Genomic DNA, 24,391 nt, shown 5'->3' on the forward strand with positions numbered 1-24,391 from the left:
CATGTGTATTTTTTATGGACGGTACTTAATCAATGATTGAGTGGATGTTGATTGACAAGCAGATAAAATGGCCTTTTAAGTATGCCGTCTGTGAAGTATATTGAGCATCGTGTACCAGTTAATAGATTTACATGGTGTCCTGATTATTGATTGCTTTATCGTTTGATTGACAGGCTCCACGTATGGGGACGATAATGGGCGTTTACCTGCCATGTATGCAGAACATCCTGGGGGTGATTCTTTTCCTCAGGATGACCTGGCTGGTGGGCGTTGGAGGGGTCCTGGGAACCTTCGTCATCGTCTTCATGTGTTGCTCCACGGTCAGTTTCAGACGCAAATACGCAGACACTGTGTGGGGGGTCCGTTACACCAGTTACACGAGCTCAAACACTAATACTACACAAATAGCCTTTCCATCCTTCATATCTGAATGCACTTTATAGCATCTATACCACCAGAAAGGTTTCTTCAAACCGCAAAAGAAGAATTTTTTATCACTATTATTCAAGCATGACCCCCCAGAGAGTCCCCATCGAGAGCTTAAGGTTTCCTTTTACCCCTCTGCACCTTTAACTCAAGATTACTTACAGTTATACAATCACTTTGTTGTAAGTCACTTTGGTAAGTCGGTATGTGAGCGTCAGACGGAATTTTTGCCAAGAACATAAATGTAAATGCTTACATGTGGTTTTTGATTTCAGAGCTGCCAGTTAAGCACAAGCTGCTGGTGATTCTGGTGGCGTGCGTGTTTGCATGTGTTCTGTGCGTGCTCGTGTCGCATATTAGTGAATATCTGCTGCGGTATTTTCTGCAATATTATGTAAGTGAATGTGCAGTGCTGTCCCACTTTGAGCTCTTTCCCCTCCTGTCATATCTTCTTTAATATTGTTTGATATAAAAAAGCTGAAAGCTGTCCCTTCAGATTGTACCACCATAAATCCCCTATTATGCCCTTTTGAACCTGCCAAACCCCAGCAGATACACTCAGACTCGCAGAATAAAATCTGTCAACCCACACTCTAGTCATATTCACAAGGTTTGTTTCAGTCTTGGCTAATACGCTGGCAGTATATGAATACTGAGTGCTTTCAAATAAATAATACGCTTGCTTCCTATTTTAGAATTTGAGTGCATCAAATATCATACAAGTTACATGAGTGTAAAATGTGCTCAAGTACATTTTGAAAGTACTTTTATTCCGCAAGGATGACTTATTACACAGATTTCCAACTTATAAATAATGAAGGGGACATTAAAAATTGATTTGAGAATTAACTGGTTTAAAATCATACCTGTTTATTATCTTATAATCTATTACTGTGTATAAAACAATTGTTCTAGCAGCAAGACAACCACTTTAACAATATTTTTGTAGGCCTGCTATTAATACTGAAGTCTCCAGTTTTTTATTGAATGTTTGAATGAAATGAGACAGACAGCGTGTCCGTGGTGTGAAACCAGAGACATGGAAGAAGTGCCGACCTCAAATAACCGGATAAGCGGTCAATATTGGTCATTATTGTGGTCAATATTGGTCAATATTGCTATTGACGACGGTCATTATTGGGAAATAACTGACCTTGGAATGTTACGACTGACCAATCAGAATCAAGCAGTTCAGAGAATGCTGTAGAAGTATTGCTAAGTAACGTAGTTAACTATGTTAACAAATTATCATCCCCAAAATGGCATTTTGTTATTCAACATAATTACAGAATTCATGTCTTTATGCATGGGTGTTACTTCAATTCATGGGGCCAGGGACAAAATAATGTTTCCTCTTTTACCCTAAAATCAATGAATCTGCTAAACCAGTAAAAATTCCACTCAACTGCATACAGTCTAAAAAATGCTGGGTTGTTTCAGCCCAAATTTGGGACAAATATGGACAAACCCAGCCATTGGGTTACATTTTAAAGGAACACTCCGACTTTTTGGGACTTTAGCCTATTCACCTTACCCCCCAGAGTTAGATAAGTCCATACATACCTTTTTCATCTCCGTGCGTGCTATAAGTCTGTTTGACGCACCCACCGCTAGCCTAGCTTAGCACAAAGACTGGATGTGAATGGTTGCAGCTTTCATACTAATCCAAATGAGTGACAAAATAACGCAAACGTTTTCCTATTTACATCTTGTGGTTTGTATAGTCACAGAGTGTGCAAATATCAAGGCCATATGAGACACAGACATCTTTTGACTGTATAAATACTATATTTTCTGAAGGGGAAGCACTGCTACTTGGGCAGAGTGATAACAATCACCTGAGACGCACCGTGACGAGGAGCAGAGAGTTCGCTTCGCTCAGCGTTGGAATAAAGAGTCAGCAATTACTAACGTTAGATAGAAAAGCAAGGTTTATCACGGGTGTTTGCTTTATTGTATGAGCTGTGACAATAAACAGGGGAGACCAGGTAATACAGTACCATGTTTCATTGATTTCCAACCAAAAACGCACCCAGATTTATAAATATCACATGAATAAATAATTATTATTACAGGAATCAATATATTTTAAATGCAATTTATTAGCTGAACCAAATGTATTCAACAGTAAATAAATTTGCCTATATAATATACAGTATTGCATTACTATAGGATAGAATAAGGGGAAAGTAATAGCACAAATTGGTTTTGCACAATGAACTCACAGCCTATCGTACCCTTTTGCACGCTCAAGTTCGTTATTTCCATGGTTATTTCAAATTTAGGCTACTAGGCGCGCCGCGCGCAGGGTGCAAGTTCAACGCGGTAAACGCGCTCGTTTTTTTTCCCCAAGCGCGTCCGCACCGCATCAAGATAAAAACATATTCATACCCTAATCATATAATAGTGTCACTAACGTTACATTAGATCTGGCTAAAGGCACTGTTTCAGTAGGTCATCTAAAAACATAACAGAACACTTACCTCAGCCGCAGGTGATCCACTTGTCCTGTCTGTGCTATCGATGGGATAGCCGTATCCTTCAGCACATTATGGTCCGTGTGGCAAATTCCATTTTTTCAATATAGTCGTCCTCATTGAAATGTACCGAGCAAACATAATGTCCCTTGATAATCTTAGGTGTGTTTGGATAAATATCCAGAGTAAGTTAGCCATTTCTTCATCCAGTCAGCGTTTTTAGTTGGAATTCTGTGAAACATGGTACCTCCCCTGTTTACAGTCGCAGCTATTTACAATAGAGCGAAAACCCATGACTCTAAACTACGCTTTTACTATTTATAAATTGCTGACTCTATTACCCAAACACCGAGCGAACTCTCCGCTCCTCACCACGGCGTGTCTCCGGTGATGCGGTTATTACGCCGTCAAAGTAGCAGTGCTTCGCCTTCAGAGAATAGTTCCCAGGTTTTATACGGTTAAAAGATGTCTGTGTCTCATTTGACTTTGTTGTTTGTACATTATGTGACTATACAAATCACAACATGTAAATAGGAAAACGTTTGCGTTATTTTGCCACTCATTTGGATTAGTATGAAAGCTGCAACCAGTCACATCGAGTCTTTGTGCTAAGCTAGGCTAGCGGTGGGTGCGTCAAACAGACTTATAGCACGCACGGAGATGAAAAAGGTATGTATGGACTTATCTAACTCTGGGGGGTAAGGTGAATAGGCTAAAGTCCCAAAAAGTCGGAGTGTTCCTTTAAGGTTAGGTTTGTCCATATTCGACCCAAATTTGGGTTGAAACAACCCAGCATTTTTTTAGAGTGTAACCTCTCAATGCTTCTTTTCTAATAAATACAATTTTATTTCACAAGTCACTGGAGGACTTAGTGATGGCCTCTTTTCTCTGTCACTCATTGTCCCCATTGTATTGATCTTTATTTTCTTTATTTACAGACTATGCTGACTGCGATCTCAATGAGTGCTATTGCCACCAATGGAGTTGTGCCAGGTGAGCAGAATTCACAGTGTTTGTGTATGCGTGCAGATGCCCAGAGGACGGCTGTCCTGTTGTTCTTCATGGGCAGTTAGCTACAGTGCACAGTACAGCTCCCAACTGTGCTGAGATCAGCTCCAAGCTCATAACTGTGTGTTCGTTTGTGTGGATGCTTGGATGTCTCTGTGTTCATTTGAAATAACAGCAGCCCGTGTCATGGAATTTTTGAATGTCATTTCAAGAAGAAAAAAGTTTGATAAAAGTAGCTATGTCTCAATCCACTTATTGTTATGTGAATTTTGGGATTTTGCAACAAAAAAAGTTGAATGGAAATTCCAAAATCCATACAAAATATGCATAAAAAGTCTATGTGCTCAATTGAGGTGGATCATTTTTTTTTTATCCAATAAGAAGACAGAAACTACGATGGAAATACATTTTCCGTATAAATCACTCCATCAACAAAATACTCAGATGACTTTGCCTGAGGATGTGATTGGATAACTGTGATTGTAGACCAATTTCATTGCACAGCATCTCAAATATTGGTTTGGTCATTCTGAGATGTCTGAGCTAAAGTCTGACATCAAAATGTGTCATCCAGACACCAAGATAACTTTACCATGTTTATACAGTGTTCTTCTGCACACTCTAAGTCATTTATGATGTACGAAAAAAGAGCGGCAGTCCCTTTCCTGATTGCAGCAGCTTCCATTTTTAGAACAGATATTTGGCGCTGGTTTCCCAGGAATTAACGATTGTGTTATCTTGGCTACATGGGATGGAAACGTTGCTGGATTCGCAAATGTTTTATGCGATATTCCAATTTTGTGCTTAAGTAAAATTCACAACATTGGATGGAAAGCTACTATTACATATTTGTGTGAAATGCTGTTCAATTTAACTCTTTAGATGTATATGCTTAATGCTACATTTGTTTGTGTGCTTGTAGCTGGAGGTTCATACTACATGATTTCTCGTTCACTGGGGCCGGAGTTTGGCGGGGCCGTTGGTATATGTTTCTATCTGGGTACCACTTTTGCGGGAGCCATGTACATCCTGGGATGCATCGAAATCCTCCTGGTACAATTTCATTGGTTTTCGCTTATTCTAGCATTCAGTGTCAAACTAATTAAATTTAAACTAATTAAAGCTAAATGTATTGATACAAACTCAGCAGGCAAGTGTCTAAACTGTACGAATAATTACATTATTTAGCATCTCTTTTCTTAGATTTATGATAATTTTTACAAAATGTATTTTAATTTGTACTGTGAATGTCATATGTCCACTGAAAGAATCTTCCAGGTCCTACTCTGCACATTCTTTGTTTTTCTAGCATCTTCTGCATATTGGAACCGTTTCAGACTGTGACTTTATGTTTTTTAAGATCCATATTTTCACACTGCACTGAGGATAATTAAAGGGTGAGTTTACCCAAAAATGAAAGTTTTCCCATAATTTACTCACCCTCAAGCCATCCTAGATGTATATGACCTTCTTATTTCAGCCAAACACAAGTAGAGTTTTTGAAGCCCAAAAAGCACATCGAATCCATCATAAAAGTAATCCATACGGCTCCAGTGGGTTTATAAAGGCCTTCCATAAAAAAATATTAACATTTATAACTTGATAAACTATTATCATTCGCTTCCTGTAACTGCCGTACACGAGTCTGGTTCCGGCGGAAGAGTTACCTCTGACCTGACGCATGAAGTATTTTTCTACGCTCATTATTATTATTATCTCACGACCAATTTGTACGAATTCGACAAATGATTAAAAAGTGTCTAATTCGTACTAATTCGTACGTCTCACTCATACGAATTTGTACGATTTGTCTAAACCCACATGATGGTTAGGTTTAGGGGCAGGGTAAGGGGTAGGTCATTCATACGAATTTAAAACGAATTGGCCAATTCGTAAAATGTGTACGATTTAGCAAAATCGTACTAAATCGTACTATTTCGTACGAGTGAGGTCGTACGAATTGTTACGAATTAGCCACTTTTTAATCATTCGTCGAAATCGTACGATTTGGTCGTGAGATCGGGTTGTGTATTTACGAACTCGGAAGCGCAGAGAATAACAAAACACCGGTCATGAATAAAAGGTCTAAAACAAGAATTTTTAAAGAGAAATGTCGGAGGAACTTGAGTTTGTTGCCCAGCCATATTTGTTTGAACCGCGAGAGGCATCTACTCTCACCTAAGCTTACACAACTCCTACGTCATATGTTAGGTCAGAGTTAACTCTTCTGCAGGAACTAGACTTGCGTACGGCCATTACCGTAAATCAGTGATTATAGTTCTGTAGTTAAGACATTTTTCTTACAAAAAACGGATCACTTCGCTTCAGGAGGTCTTTCTTAACCCCATGAAGCCGTATGGATTACTTTTATGGTGGATGGATGTGCTTTTTGGAGCTTCAAAATCTCAGTTACTATTCACTCTCATTGTAAAGCTTGGATATTTTTTAACATAACTCTGATTGTGTTTGGCTGAAAGAAGAAAGTCATATAAACATACAGTAGGATATCTTGAGGGGATATGGGATAATTTTCATTTTTGGGTGAACTAACATTTTTAGGGACACAATGCATTAACAGCTGGGGGGTGTTGATGATTGGGGTAAATTTAAACTTTTGTCTTCTGTGAAACATGTAAATATCATATTTGGCTACTGAAGGGCAGTACTACTAATAATAAAAATATCTTACAATTACTATTACAAAATCTTAAAATTATTATTGATTTTTTTTTTTTTTTTGTAGATCTACATTGTGCCAGCAGCTGCCGTATTCAAGATGGAGGGTCTGGAGGGAGCAGAGGCTGAGGCAGCATTATTGAATAACATGCGTGTGTACGGTACCATCGTGCTCTCCTTGATGTCTTTAGTTGTCTTTGTTGGTGTGAAGTACGTCAACAAGTTGGCCCTTGTGTTCCTCGCCTGCGTCATTCTCTCCATTCTCGCTGTCTACGCCGGGGTCATCAAGACATCTTTTGATCCACCTGACTTTCCGTAAGTAGAACTTTTTGGGATTCAGAATGTTCCTTTAGGGCACAGAGCATCCATAATCATACAGACCATATCCTGTATAGGGTGTGTGTGCTCGGGAACCGGACTCTTGTGTCGAAGAGCTTTGACATTTGTGCCAAGACCATAGAGAGGGGAAATGGCACGGTCACCACCAAGCTTTGGAGAAGCTTCTGTGACTCCGAGTTCCTGAACGCCACCTGCGATGATTACTTCACAAACAACAACGTTAGCCAGATCCAGGGAATCCCTGGAGTGACCAGTGGCATCCTGGCAGGTTAGAAGACTTACAGACATTGATACTTATACATCACAATACTTTTACTTTTTCAAATAAATAATACTTTTAATACTTTTTCAATTAAATTATGTTTTTTTTAACTTTCTTTTCTTTAAAGGTTTCCACAAAAATATATTAAGCATGTCAATAATTTTAAATTGTAATATTTTCATAATCTTAATGTATCATTTACTAAACTCTATTTATAGTTTTTTGATTGAATAAATGCAGCCTTGTTTAGCATACGAGACAAACTTTTGAGTGGTGTAGAGACAACAGTGTATAATTATTGTCTTTGTAAGAATTTTGACAAAAGATTAAAAAAGATTGTGTAAGCTAGCCTTGGAGCCAATTTTCCTGTGACCTTTTTGTTTTTCTATGCAGTTTACTTTTTTGCATAGTAAAATAAACCATATAGCTGTTGTTGGCGTTTTTTTTGCAAATCATTTTGTCAGATAAATACCTTAACTATGTATAGTGTTTTGTTCTTCCCTCATATTTAAAATATTTGTTAAAATAAAATATTTTCCGCATACTTTAAATGTTTTATCAAAATTATTTCAACATAAAAGCTAATTAAATAAACACACACTGCCCGTCCAAAATATTTAAATAGGCAAATGCTTAAGAGTCTATGATTGGATCATTATTGCAGTAATTATTATGTTTTTAGCATGTGATGTGTTTGGCAATAGTTCTTCTTAAATGTAATTGATGGTGTGTGTAGCTTTTTATTTCTTAAACAACCATGTGAAAAACACATCATGACCATATTCCATTTTGACAATGTCAAGATTCATCAGGCTCAAACTGTGAAACAATGGTAGGGAGGGAGCATCAAGAATCATTTTCACACATGAATTGGCACTTCTGAGTCCAGACCTGAAATTCCTTGAAAATCTTTGGGATGTTCTGGAGGAGACTTTACAGAGTGCTTGACTCTTGTATTCTTGAACAAAACTTGATGCACCTCTTAATGGAAATAACATCAGAACATTTATTTCCACCAAGATCAATTTTTGGTCAAGATCTTGTCTTTCTACATGATTGTTTAAGAAATGAAAAGCTACACACTCCATCAATTAGGATTAGAAGAACTGTTGCCAAACATATAACATGCTAGAAACATAGTAATCACTGCACTAATGATCCAATCATAGACTCTTAAATATTTGCAATTATATAAAATAAACTTAAAATACTATTATTATTAATTATAATAGTATATTATAATAATACTATTATAATATTATTTATAGTCCATACAATTATTTTACAAATTTCGAACCCCATTTGAATATTTGAAATGCTTAAGTATTAGGGCTGGGCAAAAAAATCGATTTTTCGATTAATCGTTTTTTAAAATGTGTTCGATTCAAAATCGATTCTCAATGGCCACGAATCGATTTTTTCCATATAAAGGGCTCGCGGACGCGGTGCTGCATCTTCTCGTCTCTCTGCACTAGGCAAGCGCCAAGCGCTGCAGCTGTCGATACACACACGCGTTTAGGAGTCGGGACATGACGGAATATTCACTTAACAATCGGGCCAGCATTGCATCGTAACCTATGATCGTAACTAACGTTTATCATTTTCACGTCTTTTTAAGTTTTACAAGCAATGTTAAACTATCCCGTGCTCGCGCACTCTCAGAGTTGTCTTTCACTGCGTGCACAGTAACGTTACAGCCTAAATCTGCCTCACAAACAGCTCGCCAGAAACAAAAGTTTTATCCCTGGATTATATCACTTTAACAGTTAAAACACGCGACATTATGTCAAAACTCTGGTCTTGGTGAGTAACCTCGTAAAGACAGTCGGTAATGTCTTAAATTAGCATTAAACGCGTGTGACAGAAAGTTAATGAAACAGTAATGGATTCGCACACTAGTTCTTAAAGTGAACGCAGCCATTTGTGTCAGTCATTAATTCTGTTGTCATAACAACAGAATATAGTATTAATTGTAAGCAATCAGAATTAATAGCCTTTGTATTTAATTCAGTCTGGACTAAAAAGACTATCCAGTGTTATTTTACATTGGATTAGCTACTTTATTCAGTTTCTGTAGTATTTCTGACATACCCAAAAAACTACCCCAAAATGTCTCTTAATTTGAGTCTTTATTCTATTGTATTTATTTGTGCTACTTTTTTCAATTTAATTCAAAGATTGAAATCAAGCTTCCTTACATAAACTCTTAAAACAAAAATAAACAAAAAATTACATTACCATTTAGCTAAGATCAATGTAAAAAAAATGTCTAAATATTTATTTATCTATATCTATCTTAAACATAAAATAACATGATACTGTTTGATCAAGCTGTGCAACTGTTCTGACATTTTTTGTATATTGCATCAAAATCCTGTTTATTCTTTGTATGCATTTAGTGTACCTAAAATAAAAAGAGTTTTATATACAGGTTTATGGCTCTTAATTTCCTTGTATTAATTAACCACTAGTAAACTTATGTCCACTGTTCTTTTTTATAAATATAGGATTTATATTACATCTTCATTATAGTCGAATCGAGAATCAAATCAGGAATCGAAATCGAAAATTGAATCGAGAATCGAAATCGAATCGAGAATCGAAATCGAATCGAACTGAGAGCTTGTGAATCGAAATCGAATCGAAATTGAAATGTGAATCGATACCCAGCCCTATTAAGTATACCAGTAATGTTATTGATTAGCTTTAATGTTCAAAAAATGTACCGATTCTGTATTTGATGTCATTTTGTTTTTAAAAAATTGTGAATCTTTTTTCTTCTTCACAGAAAACCTTTTCAGCATGTTTGCTGAGAAAAATACATTCATAGAGAAACGAGGTATAGCTGCAGCACTCGACCCTGAGGCACCACTAACCAACACGAACCGATATGTCCTCGCTGACATCACCAGCTTCTTCACCCTGCTGGTTGGCATCTACTTCCCCTCTGTCACAGGTCAGTACAACCGTTCCATGACTATTAGGGGAATTATTATTACAGTTTTTTTTCAACTGCTTACACACAAAATCCTTACTTGTCAAACAGTTTCGGAAACCCGAACTCAAACACCAGAACCAAACACTAATTCTTGGCCTTCGACTCAGTTTTCAATATCATAAAACACTTTTTGCAAACCACAACACAGAATTCTCTATGTACCACACAAACATCTAACAGGAAGTATCTTGATTTTAATTCCTCAGTGCCTCACACTAAATCCTCACATTGCTTTGTTTAACACCAACCTTAGAATAGGCATAAAAAATTGGACAAAGGACAAGTTATAGGTTTTTTGGACTGTGTAAAACTATTCACAACCACAAATGCCCCCCCAAAAAAAATGTTAGTTTCAATCTTGCTTTCGTGTTTGCCGTGAATTTCTCTACATCACTCTGCCAATTACTTTCAATCTTGTACGGAAATGTACATAGGAGTTCATGAAAGAAAGAAGAGCTTTAGGTTTTGAATAATTGTGTGTATGTTTGCAATAGATGTGAGGCATTTGCAATGTGTGTGTGCAATTCTTGGATTTGTGTGTAAAGTTAAAAAAAAAAAAACTGATCCACAAACAGACCCAGTGTTTTAATAATGTTTGTGTGTATGTCACAGGTATCATGGCTGGTTCCAACCGTTCTGGTGACCTGCAGGATGCTCAGAAGTCCATCCCTGTTGGGACCATCATGGCCATCACAACTACCTCAATCATCTGTATCCTTTACTCCAAATTCAAAACCGCTCCAGCTCTGACACATAAATGACTCAGTGCAGAACTGCACATCTTGAAATAAATATACATAAATTTGTATACAGTGTAATTTGGAAACGATAATGATAAAATTAAAAGACTTGATATTTTTCATCTGTGGTCAAATCTGTGGCTGAAATAGTATGAATGCCTTTTTGCTGTTTTTTTTTTTGTCGTCATTCTCCTCAATTTTTGCTCTCGCAGACATGTCTAGTGTGATTCTGTTCGGAGCCTGTGTTGACGGAGTCGTTTTGAGGGACAAGTAAGTCTGTACTTCTAGTGTTATTTTAATATCACGGACATATTCTATTATAGTTTTGTTAAATTTTAAATTTGATTTTTACCTATATATAGTGGACCCACTATGTTTAATTATAAAACACTTTGTAGGATTTGCGATGTTGATAGCTGTTAAAACACATCAGTCTGTGAAAATGGTCCATGTTGACAAACTATCTGAAGTAAAATAATTTTTTTTTTTAAATTGTATATTTTATTTTTACGTGTTGTTTTTTAAGTTTAGTTTTAGTTATAATAACCCTGGTTCTACTTTTGATTTACTTTAATCAGTATAGCCTCCAATTTAATTACAGTAAAATGTTGATTTCAGTCAGTGCAGTTCAGATCAATTTAATTAAAACTTTGATTTCAGTCAGTGCAGTTCAATTTAATTAAAATGTTTTCCACATAAAAATAATTTTCATATTTTCAGTTTTGAATTTTGTTATGTGCCTTTGCCATGTTTATTAGTCCTTTGTTTAAATATTTCTGTTTTTAGCTTTAATTTATTTAATTTCATTTTTAGTTTTAGAAATTTGAGTATTTCAACTTACTCAATTAATTGCCAAGGTGGCATTTCTAATTAAATATTTTAGGCTTTTTAAGTTTTTAATCGAATTTTATTTGTATATTATTTCAGCCTTATTTCAATTAACAAGAATTTATTGAATGCTATTAGTTAACAATATCAACTCTGTTCTAAATGCAGATTTGGGGAAGGCGTGAATGGTAACTTGGTTATTGGCACCCTGGCATGGCCTTCGCCCTGGGTCATTGTCTTTGGCTCCTTCTTCTCCACCTGTGGGGCAGGGCTTCAGAGTTTGACAGGAGCACCCCGCCTCCTTCAAGCTATCTCCCGCGATGGCATCATTCCTTTCCTCAGGGTATATGTATATGTTTGCCTTCTGATTATCTCTCTGTTGATGCTTCCACACTTGATCATACTAAGTGGTATTTCTTAATTTTACAGGTGTTTGGCCATGGCAAAGCTAATGGTGAACCTACATGGGCTCTCCTCCTGACAGGCTGCATCTGTGAGATTGGCATTATCATCGCCTCCTTGGATTCGGTTGCACCCATTCTGTCAATGTAAGCAAGCAACTACCCAAGCGCACACAGCGCTCCTCATTCTTTATGATTCCCAGAGAAACAACAACAAGTTTCCACTCTCTTATTGTTGTAATAAAGAAGTTCACTATGCTGAATAGACTATTTTCCAAAAGCCGGTTGTTCAATTAAGTGCCGCAGGGATGACATCAAAACCCGGAAGTGGTTCCCTTGAGGTTTTCCTATAGGTTTTTATAATAGAGTTTTTAAGTACGGTCTGTGGTAAATATGACGTGAAGTTGTGTACAGTCAGAGCCGTAGCTAGAGGATTCGGGGCCTCCTGAAAAAATATTGATGTGGGCCCCCTCCACCAATATCATATATCATATAGAAGATGGTGGTGATGTTGTTGTAAAACCTTTATTTTATAAGTTAACTGTTTATATAAAATAATAATAATAAAACCAATTTTTAAAAAGTAATAATTATTTCCCCCATTAGTCTGTTATAATTCATAAATTAAAAAGTAAACATTTAGAAATTGACAAGAATGCAGTCTAATTAAAAAAATAAAAAAAACATTTAGTGTCTTATTTTTTTAATAAAGATAATATGGAACTGGTAATATTATTAAATAAAGCGAATACATTTATTCATCCAAGTGCAGTGTGTTGTATTCGTGTTTTCTCGATGTATTAAAGGAGCATTTAACCCATTGCAAAATTAATCTTTATTGAAAGTGGATCATATATGTAGTCGAAATGTAAAATAATTTTTTTAATTTGGTGCCCTCTTGACCGAAAAAAGACAGAAAATAACCAAGGGGTGCATTTGTCTGAAAGACTACAGGTCCCACAATGCATCGCATTGCACAGCTCCGCAAGCCACACCCACTAATCCGGAACAGCGCAAACAGAGAATTCACTCTTTCGTCTAAAAGGCTAACGTTAGCTGTCACCAGAGTTTGAAATTCATTTCACACAAAATGTCTAGTTGGCTGTGACGAGCAGGACGATCGAGGGCGAGGGATGTAAGAGGACAGCATGTCTCGCGAGGCCGGTGGCGTGATTGATAATGTAAGACTGTGATGAGTGCGCCGGTCTCGCGTCTCTCACAAGCATAAAATGGGGAGCGACAACGGCAGATCGAGAGAGAAACAGGCCTGATTTTTGTCACAAGGTGGGCTCAAACTTGGGTCTCTGGTGTGGAAAGTTGAATGTTCTGCATGATACCTGGATGTTCTGTCAGTCATCACAACACAAACGTCTGTGTGCTCGCCTGATTCAGAGATTTCCTCCAGGAGAAATTGCCATCGTTGACATTCTCTGCAGCAGACGGACTCTGTGTCCGTTGGCCGTAGCACGCAGCGAGAGCACAGGAAACAGCAATCCGCCGAGCTCGACCCAGTCCGGGCTTCTTGACCGACAGGCAGCCGCCTCCTGTTCCTCCAACAGCCTCAGCTGCTCTAAACTATACTTCGATTCGTAAAGATAGCCACAAACATCGGATTCGAGCAGCTGAACTTCAAAATCCTCTTCTTCCATATCATGTTTAGTTTCTTCCGTCATTGTCATAACTTACTATCTCCACAGCGCTTGTTAGCTTAGCTTCCAAACAAGATGGCGGATATTGATTCAGTATCTGCAAGTGAAGTCCCACCCACTGATCTGTAATAGGCTTGTAGGGTGAGTGGGTCCCACACCCTGGAATAATAATGAGCTAATGTTTGTAGTCTAAAAGATTTTAATGAAATGTGACTTCCTGCTTATCGTGACGCAAAATGATGATTTTTACTTCATGATAAGCAGGAAGTAAAACACTTAAATCCTTATTTCTCCCATCTCAGGGGAAAATAAGGGAATAAACCACAACCATTCAAAAATATGACTGGGTTTCTAAAGATACAGCTTAATGAAAGATACAGCTTAATTAGCTTAATGCAAATGGGTGAAGTGACCCTTTAAATATAATCAGCCGGTCAGATGCATAATGCAATGCGTTTTGACTTTTGTAATTTTTTAAAACTCTATTTACAATAGTGAAAAAAAAACAGGAATTTAGACCACGTAATCATTCGGTCTTTTTGTGTTTGTGTTGTTTGTCACTGAGCAAAACAAAATAGCTGTTCTTACAGCTGGTACGATGCTGCAAGAGCTCTGAAAAGCCATTCTTATGGCTGGTAAGATCGGTGTGAGAGAGAGACAGCGCACGGCAGGCTGCACACTTCCCTGTCTGTGTTCGCTACAACCGTTCCCCTGCATGTTCAACAGCACCAAGGAGAGCAGTCCCCTGAAAGAGCTTACACAGGTGGAGTGCGTCTTTTTTTGCGTGTGTTTTTGGATGCGGTCATTACCTGGGATCAGGGGATGGTCACGAACGTTGCATTGAACATGCTGTGGCAGCATTCGTGGATGAGTCATCTACCCATTGTGGGAAGGTGACCATCTCAGAGCTATGGTCGAGACTCTTGTTCCTGAGGGTGACCTGAGGATCACTGTAAGAGTGCTTCCTTTGGGGAACCAACCCCCTAGGAACCCTCTCCCTCCCATGCTCCACAGCCATTAGAGCCGCCAAGAAAACGTGCTGGACCATCCATGAGGTGTGTACCAGCTGTATGTTTCGGCGCTCCCCAAGATGATCAGATGGCGATCGATGCATCGGAGGGTGGTTCACACTTCTCCAGGGATGATGATTCAGATGCACTGAGTCAGACCCGAAGAGAATGTCCATGCTTTTCCCGGGCCGCCAACAGGATCAGGCACTTGTGGAACCCTCCACCGTGTCCCGAGTCCTCAAGGCTGGATGATTCGTTTCTTGGGGTGGCCCTTGCTGGTCCCCTTGTATCCCTTCCTGGGCCTGTAAGCACTCGTCAGACTTAACCGGCAAGGCTTACAAGGACTGTAGGGAAGCTGCTCCTGCCATACATGACATGGCGTTGTTGCAGGTTCACCAGGCCAAGGCACTGAAGGACCTGCATGAGGGAGGTCATGATCCCCAAGTTCTCCAAGAAGTTCATGCTGAGACGGACCTCACGCTTCATACAACGGTGGGTCGTGCAATGTCCACTATGGTGGTCCAGGAACGCCATCTCTGGCTGTGTCTGGCCGTCATCAGGGAGACTGACAAAGTCAGTTTCCTTAACTCCCCTGTGTCCAAGAGGGGCTGCAAAGCCAAAGGTAAGCGGCCCTAGGAGTGACCCGAAGATGGATGGGACTGCTTGTGAAAATCTTGTTCCCTTTTGTTTGTGTTCCGCCACTGGCGTCAAAACCAGCGTTACCCAGCGGGCAGCAGTGTGCAGTTCAAGAACGCAACCAAGCCTCCTCCCACGCCTCCTGTCCTGTGGAACTAGGTAAGTGTTGCACAGCACACTCCCAGAGAGCACCTCCCGAGCTGTGTCCTTGAATTTTACCTCACTGCCCTACACTGACCGTATGCCTACGGTCGTTTTGGGCCATCCACTCCACTACAGTGAGAGAAGCCGATGCCCAGGTCTTGCGAGCGGAGATCGCAGTCCTACTGGCAAAGGATGTGATAGAGCTGGTCGCTCCAGCCGATATGAGGTCAGGGTGCTACAGCCCCTACTTCATTGTACCCAAGAAAAGCGGTGGGTTATGACCAATCTTGGACCTGTGAGTTCTGAATTGAAGCCTTCACAAGCTACCATTCAGCCCCAGAAATGCATTTTCAAATGCATCAGTCCCTGAAATTGGTTTGCAGCGATCGACCTGAAGGACGTATACTTTCATGTCTCGATTTTTCATCGACACAGGCTGTTTCTGCGCTTTGCGTTCGATGGTTGAGCATATCAGTTCAAGGTCCTGCCCTTCGGGCTCTCCCTGTCTCACCATGTCTTCACGAAAGTCACGGACGGGGCTCTTGTTCCCATGAGAGAACAGGGCGTTTGCCTCCTCAACTTTTTCGACGTCTGGCTCATATTAGCAAACTCTCGAGATCAGTTATGGGAAAACAGGGCCCTGTGCTCAGGCACCTCAGCTAGTTGGGTCTTCAGGTCAACTGGGAAAAGAGAAAGCTCTCCCCCTTGTAGAGGATGTCTTTTCTCTGTATGGAGTTGGAGACAAGCACAGAAAAGCGCAACTCACAGAGAAACGCGCTCAGTCGGTGCTGAACTGCTTGAACACGTTCAGTGGTCCCACTGAAATTTTTGCTGAGGCTCCTGGGGCATGTGACAGCGGCAGCAGCGTTAACTCCACTCGTGCTTGCTCCATATGAGACCGCTTCAGCACTGGCTTCAGTGGTAACCCTCGAAGAAGGGAACAGAGATGCCACATCTGCTGCGGCTCGCCGGGGCATCCAGCTCATCGGCTTGGCTCCTCAGCAAAAAACTGAAGTGCAATTGCACCCCCTGCTCATTATATAGCAGCTGTTGCAAAGGATTGCACGCCAATGTGCATTAGCTCGTTTAGTTTCACTCTAAGTAGAATGGCCTCTCTAGTAAGATTATTTTTTCGTCGACCTTGATGTGTCATCTTTGTTCCCTCCTTCAGGGGAACAAGGGTTACCATATTTTATATTGCATCAGGGTTTCCGTTGTCCGGTAATTACCAGACATTGGCCGGGAAAAAAATTAGCCTTAAAAGCTTTTTTCAGAGGCTAGACACGACGGACGGTGGTGAATCAGGAACATCTCATTATATAGATCAGTGGTTCTAATCCACGCGCTCGTATGCTAGTTTTTTTTTTTCTCATCAAAACTGAATAGCATATGTCCATCAGTAGTTACAGCCTATATCAAGAAAGGATTTGTTTGTGTGCATTTTATTTTGTGATTTCACCGGAATGAATAGGAGATTCTCCGCAACGGCAATAGATTGAAACGCGTGAAGATTGCGCAACTCGCGCAGCGCATCGCCCATGCAAGCTCAGCGGACACAAGTGTTCAGCTTAATTTAAAAAACAACAGATTTTAGCGCTAGATCTCTTATAATAGCTAACTAAATTAATGATCTGCTAGTTAACTGGAGATGTTTTATTTATTTGTATTATGTGCATCCGTGCCTCAAAGTTTCAAAAAGTGAATATGTGTGAAACCATAGTAAAAAACAATTGGTGTTGATCTATTTGAAAGTTAGGCTAATCATAACATGTTGCATTGTACACGGCCTGATTATTTCATTTTTTAAGTTACGTAGAGCCTGCCTTCAGTTTTCCTCAACTTGACTAATTAAGAGGCGATATTTGCCTGGCATATCATCAAAATGTCCGTAAAACGAAACCTCTGCCGGCATCATTTTTTTTAAAGGGGAAACTCTGATGGCATATCTTCTTTTTTCTTTTTTTTACCACAGACCTTATTCTACTTATTTTATTATATATTATTTAAATATAGTAGTTTCTTTTAATTATATTTTTTTAATATAATTATTGTAATATATATTTTGATTTAATATAATACATTATTATTTATATCGTATTTTAAAATGTTATTTTTAAATATATTTCAAAATATTATTTTTAATTGGAAAACAATTGATTATTATTTTAAATATTTCTCTTGTTTCTTAATAATTATTTTTTTGAGGAGATCAAAAATTATTGAATATCTCAGATAGAATGCCAGTAACAAACACATGCCAAAAAAACATTATATAATCTTCGTTTAGTTGCAAGAAGATGTTTTACTCCAGTGGATCAAGACCGAGCCTCCTACTGTGAGACACTGGCACAGGGAAATTGTTAAAATTATATGCAATGAATGACTGGGCTCTCATATAATGAGTACTGTGAGCTCTCACTAAGTCACAACTAACAGTTAAAGGTGCAGTAAGCAATTTCTGAGAAACACTTTTGATATTTTGATATTTGAAATCACTATGCTTGAAAACACTATGTTTCACAAAAAATAAAGCAAAGATTATAAATAAACAACAAGGAACACACAGCACACAAACAATATATACTAGCAAGAGTTGATTGTTAGTCGCCAGAGCACACCAGCTCCAGACAAGCAATGACACTCAAAACTGTCCTGTTACTATAGCTAACATTACAACAACAACAACATATATTTGTTCTGTGAAACAGCAAAACCAATGATGGGCATGGTGCAGAAACAACACAACTTATGCTCATGTTCAGTTTGACAAAATGACTTGCCATTGATAAACAGAAATATATTTTAAGTACGCAAGTAAATAAATAGTGGTTCATTGCTAAAATAAAAACAAAGCATAAAAACTTCTAAGGGTAAGTATTTTCTCAATATTACATATAGAGTTTCGGGTAACACTTTATAATAATGGCCCTCACTTTAGATGAGCTCACAAACATAATTAACTGACCACTACTGAATGCTTTATACAGTAACTACCCGTATTAACCCTAAATTACAGCATAAATACATGTTAATAAAGCATTTATTAACACACTAAGTAGCCATCACTGTATGTCTGAATAATAAGATGTATGAATGTACATTTAAATAGTTTATTAATCATTTACTTACACACTCTAAGTAATCTTATGAACCACTGAAAACTCTTAAATAACTGGTTTACAAAAAATGCAATTCTTCATTGAGAAATGATAGTGATCATTAATAAAGGATGAAAATACAATTATTAAACAAATTAAAGATATGCTTTTAAATCTAGAAGAAAACATTTAGCTGTATTTATAAACTGCTTATTAATGTCTATTAATGCTTTATGAATGATGAATTAACTGTTTACTCATGCTTAACTAATGATTATTAGTGGGTATTATTATAAAGTGTTAGAGTTTTGCTTTGTTTCCCCCCACAGGTTCTTTCTCATGTGCTACATGTTTGTAAACCTGGCCTGTGCACTGCAGACTCTCCTCAGGACGCCGAACTGGAGGCCACGCTTTAAATTCTATCACTGGTACATAATTACACATGTACAAACACACACAAACTCCTGCTGCCTTATGCTACGTTCACACCGGACGCGAATAGGGCGTCAGGCGCGAATTATTTCAATGTTAAGTCAATGCAAAGACGCTTTACGCGCGTGAAAAATTCCTGCGGCGCGAATGAGCCATGGAGCGCGGCGCGGAAGACGCGAATACGCCTCATTCGCGCGTCAAGTTCGCGCGAATGGCGCGAATTGAGCGTCTGGCGCGTTAAGCGCGAATGTGCCATTTGTGCATATTCACGCGTTTGACGCGAATTCGCGTCTGCCGCCCGAGTTGAAAAATCTGAACTTTGGCGTGAATTCGCGCCGCGTTAACCAATCAGGAGCCTAGCTGCTTGCTCACGTGGTGAAGTGTCTGGATGCTTCAATAAATTATTTTGTTAATATATGACTAGTGGGATTATGCACAACAAAGCTAATGTTTTATCACTTAAATCATTATTTCTATATACGAGACATGTTCATTTTGTATTGAATGTTATTCATTCCATAGCTAGATTATATAAAATAGTATTATGTTGTAAAGACAATCAACATGTGCATAAATTCGTGTCTGGACGTGAGAGAGAGAAAAAAAATCACAGGACAGGTTAATAACTTTTGAAGGCTGGCTCTATTTATTATCAAAACAAAAATAAATGACAGCTAGATTAGGTGGATGAGGGCGAGGGTGATCCTCGCTTTGATGCGGGACAACATGTCATCAAACTGGGCGCGTGGCAGGCGGAAGTACCGCTGACAGCGGCCGTCATCCAGCGCAGCTCCTGGAGCGAGCAAATGGTGAAACTCGCCAAACGGTTCGGCTCCGAAGGGTCCGGTGGACACAAATATACGGCGACGATGATCCCCACGCCGCTGTTCTGCTCTCCAGAGTAAATACAGAGCGGTAACTCTCTTGATGAATGCTCGGTCGACATAAAAACAATGGCCGCCAACAGATTTCGATTCTGACGCGCGTCACGCGCGTAAATTTCGCTTCAAACTTTTGTTTTTACGCGCGCCAGTTTCGCTCTTGACACGCGAAATAACACAAAGTGGTCAAGCGTCAAACTAGACGTGTCAGGCGCGAATTTGACGCGCGATTCGCGTCCGGTGTGAACGTAGCATTAGGTTCGTGTCAGTGACATGAAATGATTGCTTTGAGAGGATGAATGTTAAAAGTCCAGTCTTTTGTAATCTTTAAGGTTGAATGTCGAAGTGAAGCCAACAGCCATCACACCACAAAATTAAGTCCTTCCACCTCTAAGAATATAGTCACATGTGGCAGTTATCGTAATTAGTGTAAACATAGCTGACACCAAAATGTATGTTTTGAGCAATTGCAAACTGGACAAATAAGCATGAGATGAGACTATGATCTTTCTCCAGGGCTTTGTCACTCTTGGGCATGAGCTTGTGTCTTACCCTGATGTTCCTCTGCTCCTGGTACTACGCCATCGTTGCCATGGTGATCGCCAGCTGCATCTATAAGTACATCGAATTCTGCGGGTAAGCGAACCTAAATGAGCCTCAGGGGGAAGCGACTTGACAAAAAATAGGGAAAAAAAACCTAATGTTTTTCACACAACCTAAATCAATCTGAAGAAAATGCATTATTGTCTGTTCAGTTTTTTTTTTCTTTTGCTAGAGGATTTATTTAAAGGCCTGTCGAATGTGGCTGAGTAATTATTTACAATAAGTCCATATACTGTAGTTTTAGATGATTATTAGTGGAAGACACGGATTAATGATTTTTACCTTATCCAGGTGTTTTTAACCTTTGGCCTTCCAAATAAGATTGTATTTTTATGTACTGTATAAATACCCTTTAGTACAGTTTGAGATAATATTGATAAAAGAATGATATTGTAAGGTTAAGACGATTTCAGTTATTTGATTTTATATTGTCTGTTATAATAAGCCAAGTACTAAAGCCAAAGTACTTGATCAAAATATAAATATAATGTACTAAAGCCAAAGTAAATTATCAAAATATGATCTAGTAGTTACACTAATCTTTAAAAGTGTGGGATTTGTAAGATTTATTATTGTTTTTATAAACTTATGCAGTAAAATACCAGCCCATTCTCACCCCCAAGGCGTCACTTAACTGACGCCTTGGGAAGCATTTGACCATGCTTCAATATCTGACGCTTTAGGCGCCTTTTCGCGTCAGTTAGATGACGCCCTAGGATCGCGTGTACCCTACCCCCACCCCACACCTAAACCTAACCGCGTCCTCTAATAGACGCTTTCCTTTAGCGTCAGTTAGATGACGCCGTAGGATCGCGTCATGTACGTGACGCTAAAGGGCGCCTAAAACGACAAATATTGAAGCATGGTCAAAGGTGACGCCTTGGGGTGAGAATGCGTTGTAATACAGTAAAACAGTAATGGTGTGAAATATTATTGTAATTATTACTGTTTTCTGTTTTAATATATTTAAAATGTAATTTAATCCTATGATTGCGAAGAAAAAAATTCATTACTCCAGTCTTCAGTCACATGATCCTTCAGAAATTATTATAATTATGCTGATTTGATGCTCAATGATTTGATTATCAATGTTGAAAGCAACTTAAAGCACTAAATTGACTATTGACTGTGTGTTCTATCTTTGTAGGGCAGAGAAAGAGTGGGGCGATGGGATACGTGGCATATCTCTGAGTGCTGCCCGCTATGCTCTGATGAGGCTGGAGCAAGGTCCTCCTCACACTAAAAACTGGAGGTTAGTGGCAGATCAGTAATATGCCTGTGAACACAACAAATGTTGGCATGCAGTATATCACGTCAAACTGCATTCTTCCAACATTAATTCAAATGTTCATAAAAATTCTAAATGTTATCAATATTCCAGGCCCCAGATTCTTGTTCTTGTGGGTTTGGATGGAGAGCAGAATGTGGAGCAACCTCGACTGTTGTCGCTGACCAATCAGTTGAAAGCAGGCAAAGGCTTGACCATTGTAGGAGCGTGTGTGGAGGGAACCTACTTAAACAACCAACCACAGGCACAGAAAGCAGACGAAGTACGCAATCACACACACACACACACACACACACACACAACTCCTAAAGCCACACACCAGGTAATGAGCCATTTGTACATGGTACTAATATAATAATCTCTATCTGTCTCAGTCCCTAAGGAAGCTGATGGAGATTGAAAAGGTGAAGGGATTCAGTCAGGTAGTGATATCCTCTAACCTGCGAGACGCCACCTCACATCTGATACAAGCTGGAGGTCTTGGTGGCCTCCGCCACAATGCGGTTCTGGTCAGCTTCCCCAAGAACTGGAAACAAGTTGAGGAGCACCACCGTTGCAGAAACTTCATTGGTAAGACAAAAGTCTAGACATGGATTTTCTTATATGGTGGGTTAGTTTGGACTGTGTGGTGTTGCAAAGTACCTCAAAAGGGAAATATGAATAATTTGTTTTAATTTCTCAGTTAATAGAATTAACTTAATATAGCTGAATTATCACAATCAATTCATATAATCGTCCAGCGAACATTTAGTATTGATCATCTATCAACTCTCAGAGAGGAGATTATTCGTGACCACAGAAACATTTATTTTTCTTAGCATGCTGTGATCGCATTGTTAAAGTGGCATTGAATTACAAGCAGGGACCAGAATCAAACTTACATGAATGTGTACACATTTGTTTATTGAACTAAATCACAAACACATGACTGATCTAAACAAACACATACACACAAAACAGGCATATGTAACCTTTGGCTAAATATAAAAAAAAAACAGACCATGCCACCTAGGTTACTTCTCCACCCAGGAATGTATAAAAATAAACAGAATACCACAAAAATAATTAAACCCAAAAGGATTACAACAATATGAAGGACCCTGCTGGTTCGGATTGCGTCAAAGACAGAAACATGACTTCCAAAAGTATATTTTACACAGGAAACCATTTTAAAACATCCTAAAAATAGATCTTGTACACAGTTTACCAATTAAATACCACAGACCGAATTAACCAACTTAAACAGAAGGGACAAACCACACAGCAAATTAGTGAATAAAGGTTATTTTAAAGCAAGTGATAAACAAAATGAAGAAACAATACAGAAAGAAAACAAATACACTCTCCTCTTTTGCTAAGCCTCTGTATAACCGTTCAAATAAATCACATTTGGATATACACTGGCAAACACATGAAATTCCAAAGAAAGGGAAACAAAAAAGGGAAAAGATTATACGTAAACAATCAAAATATCACAATATTTAATATTTTATATTTCATATTTTATAATTTAACTAATAATATTTAAGATCGTTCAGACTGCTTTGATGGTCCAAACTACCAGTGTGTTAGTTTAATTTAACAGCCCATAAAACACGCATGTCTAATACTTCATCACCTTTCATACAGACAGATTAAGTCATTAAAGAGCTCGGCCAATAAACCGCCAATAAATCCAATAAATCGAAACCGCAAACGTCCACTGCAGTGAGCTGTACGAACAGGACAATGAAACAGCGACAATTGCACCAGCTGCTGTGCATTGTGGCGAGAGCATATAATGAGCGGCAGGTGCATCACATCCTTGTTTTTCGTTGTGGAGCCGGGCTTGAGCCGGACACCCAGCCTTGTACAGTTTCCACAATGCATACGAATATAGGCCTGGCGTCAGATGCTCCGTAATGTCTGACTGCTGCAGGGATGATGGAGGAACTTAACAGGGTTTTCTATTTCTGGGGAACACTACTGGAGCAAATAGACTCACATATCCAGCCCAGCGGGGCGGGCGTTGTAAGCCGACACTAAGAACGGGTCCTTTGCGCTACTGGCCATTGTGGGCGAGTATAATGGAAGATACCAGCTCTAGAATCTAGCGAAGGTGTTAGGTGTTGCCCAGCCCGCAGCTCTACAAATATCTGTCAGAGAGCTGCCTTGAGGCAGTGCCCAGGAGGAAGCTACATTTCTAGATGAGTGTTCAACCCAAATGGACAAGGCGTGCCTTTTCCTTCCACTGGCCTCCGTAACAGACGAAATGCTAATCTGCACTCCTAAAGCTTTGCATTCTGACCACAAATGACGAAAGGAGCAGACGGGACAGAGAAAAGCAAGGGCTTGGTCTGCCTCCTCCGAAAGTAGCGCTTGCAGGTTCACTAACTGGTCCCTGAAGGGAGTGGTAGGAACCTTGGGCACGTATTCAAGCCGGGGTCTTAGGACAACGTGAGAGTTGTCCGACCCGAATTCTAGGCAATTCTCGACCGAAAATGCTTGCAGGTCCC

General features: G+C 39.1%; 1 protein-coding gene across 1 annotated transcript in view; it reads left to right on the forward strand.

The window, feature by feature from the left end:
• Positions 1-24,391, forward strand: part of slc12a5b (solute carrier family 12 member 5b) — a 100,140-nt gene that overhangs the window by 47,923 nt on the left and 27,826 nt on the right. Inside the window, exons 4-18 of the mRNA XM_089119435.1 lie at positions 174-320; positions 3,842-3,896; positions 4,834-4,964; positions 6,655-6,902; positions 6,983-7,194; positions 9,977-10,144; positions 10,799-10,897; positions 11,139-11,196; positions 11,923-12,097; positions 12,184-12,302; positions 19,022-19,120; positions 20,522-20,641; positions 21,756-21,860; positions 21,990-22,158; positions 22,271-22,466. Of these exons, the coding sequence (XP_088975561.1) occupies positions 174-320; positions 3,842-3,896; positions 4,834-4,964; positions 6,655-6,902; positions 6,983-7,194; positions 9,977-10,144; positions 10,799-10,897; positions 11,139-11,196; positions 11,923-12,097; positions 12,184-12,302; positions 19,022-19,120; positions 20,522-20,641; positions 21,756-21,860; positions 21,990-22,158; positions 22,271-22,466 (2,101 nt within the window). The remainder of the gene's footprint in view (positions 1-173; positions 321-3,841; positions 3,897-4,833; positions 4,965-6,654; positions 6,903-6,982; positions 7,195-9,976; positions 10,145-10,798; positions 10,898-11,138; positions 11,197-11,922; positions 12,098-12,183; positions 12,303-19,021; positions 19,121-20,521; positions 20,642-21,755; positions 21,861-21,989; positions 22,159-22,270; positions 22,467-24,391) is intronic.

This window comes from Pimephales promelas, chromosome 14, assembly GCF_988280905.1.
Source record: "Pimephales promelas chromosome 14, fPimPro1.hap1.1, whole genome shotgun sequence".
Classification (NCBI taxonomy): Eukaryota; Metazoa; Chordata; class Actinopteri; order Cypriniformes; family Leuciscidae; genus Pimephales; species Pimephales promelas.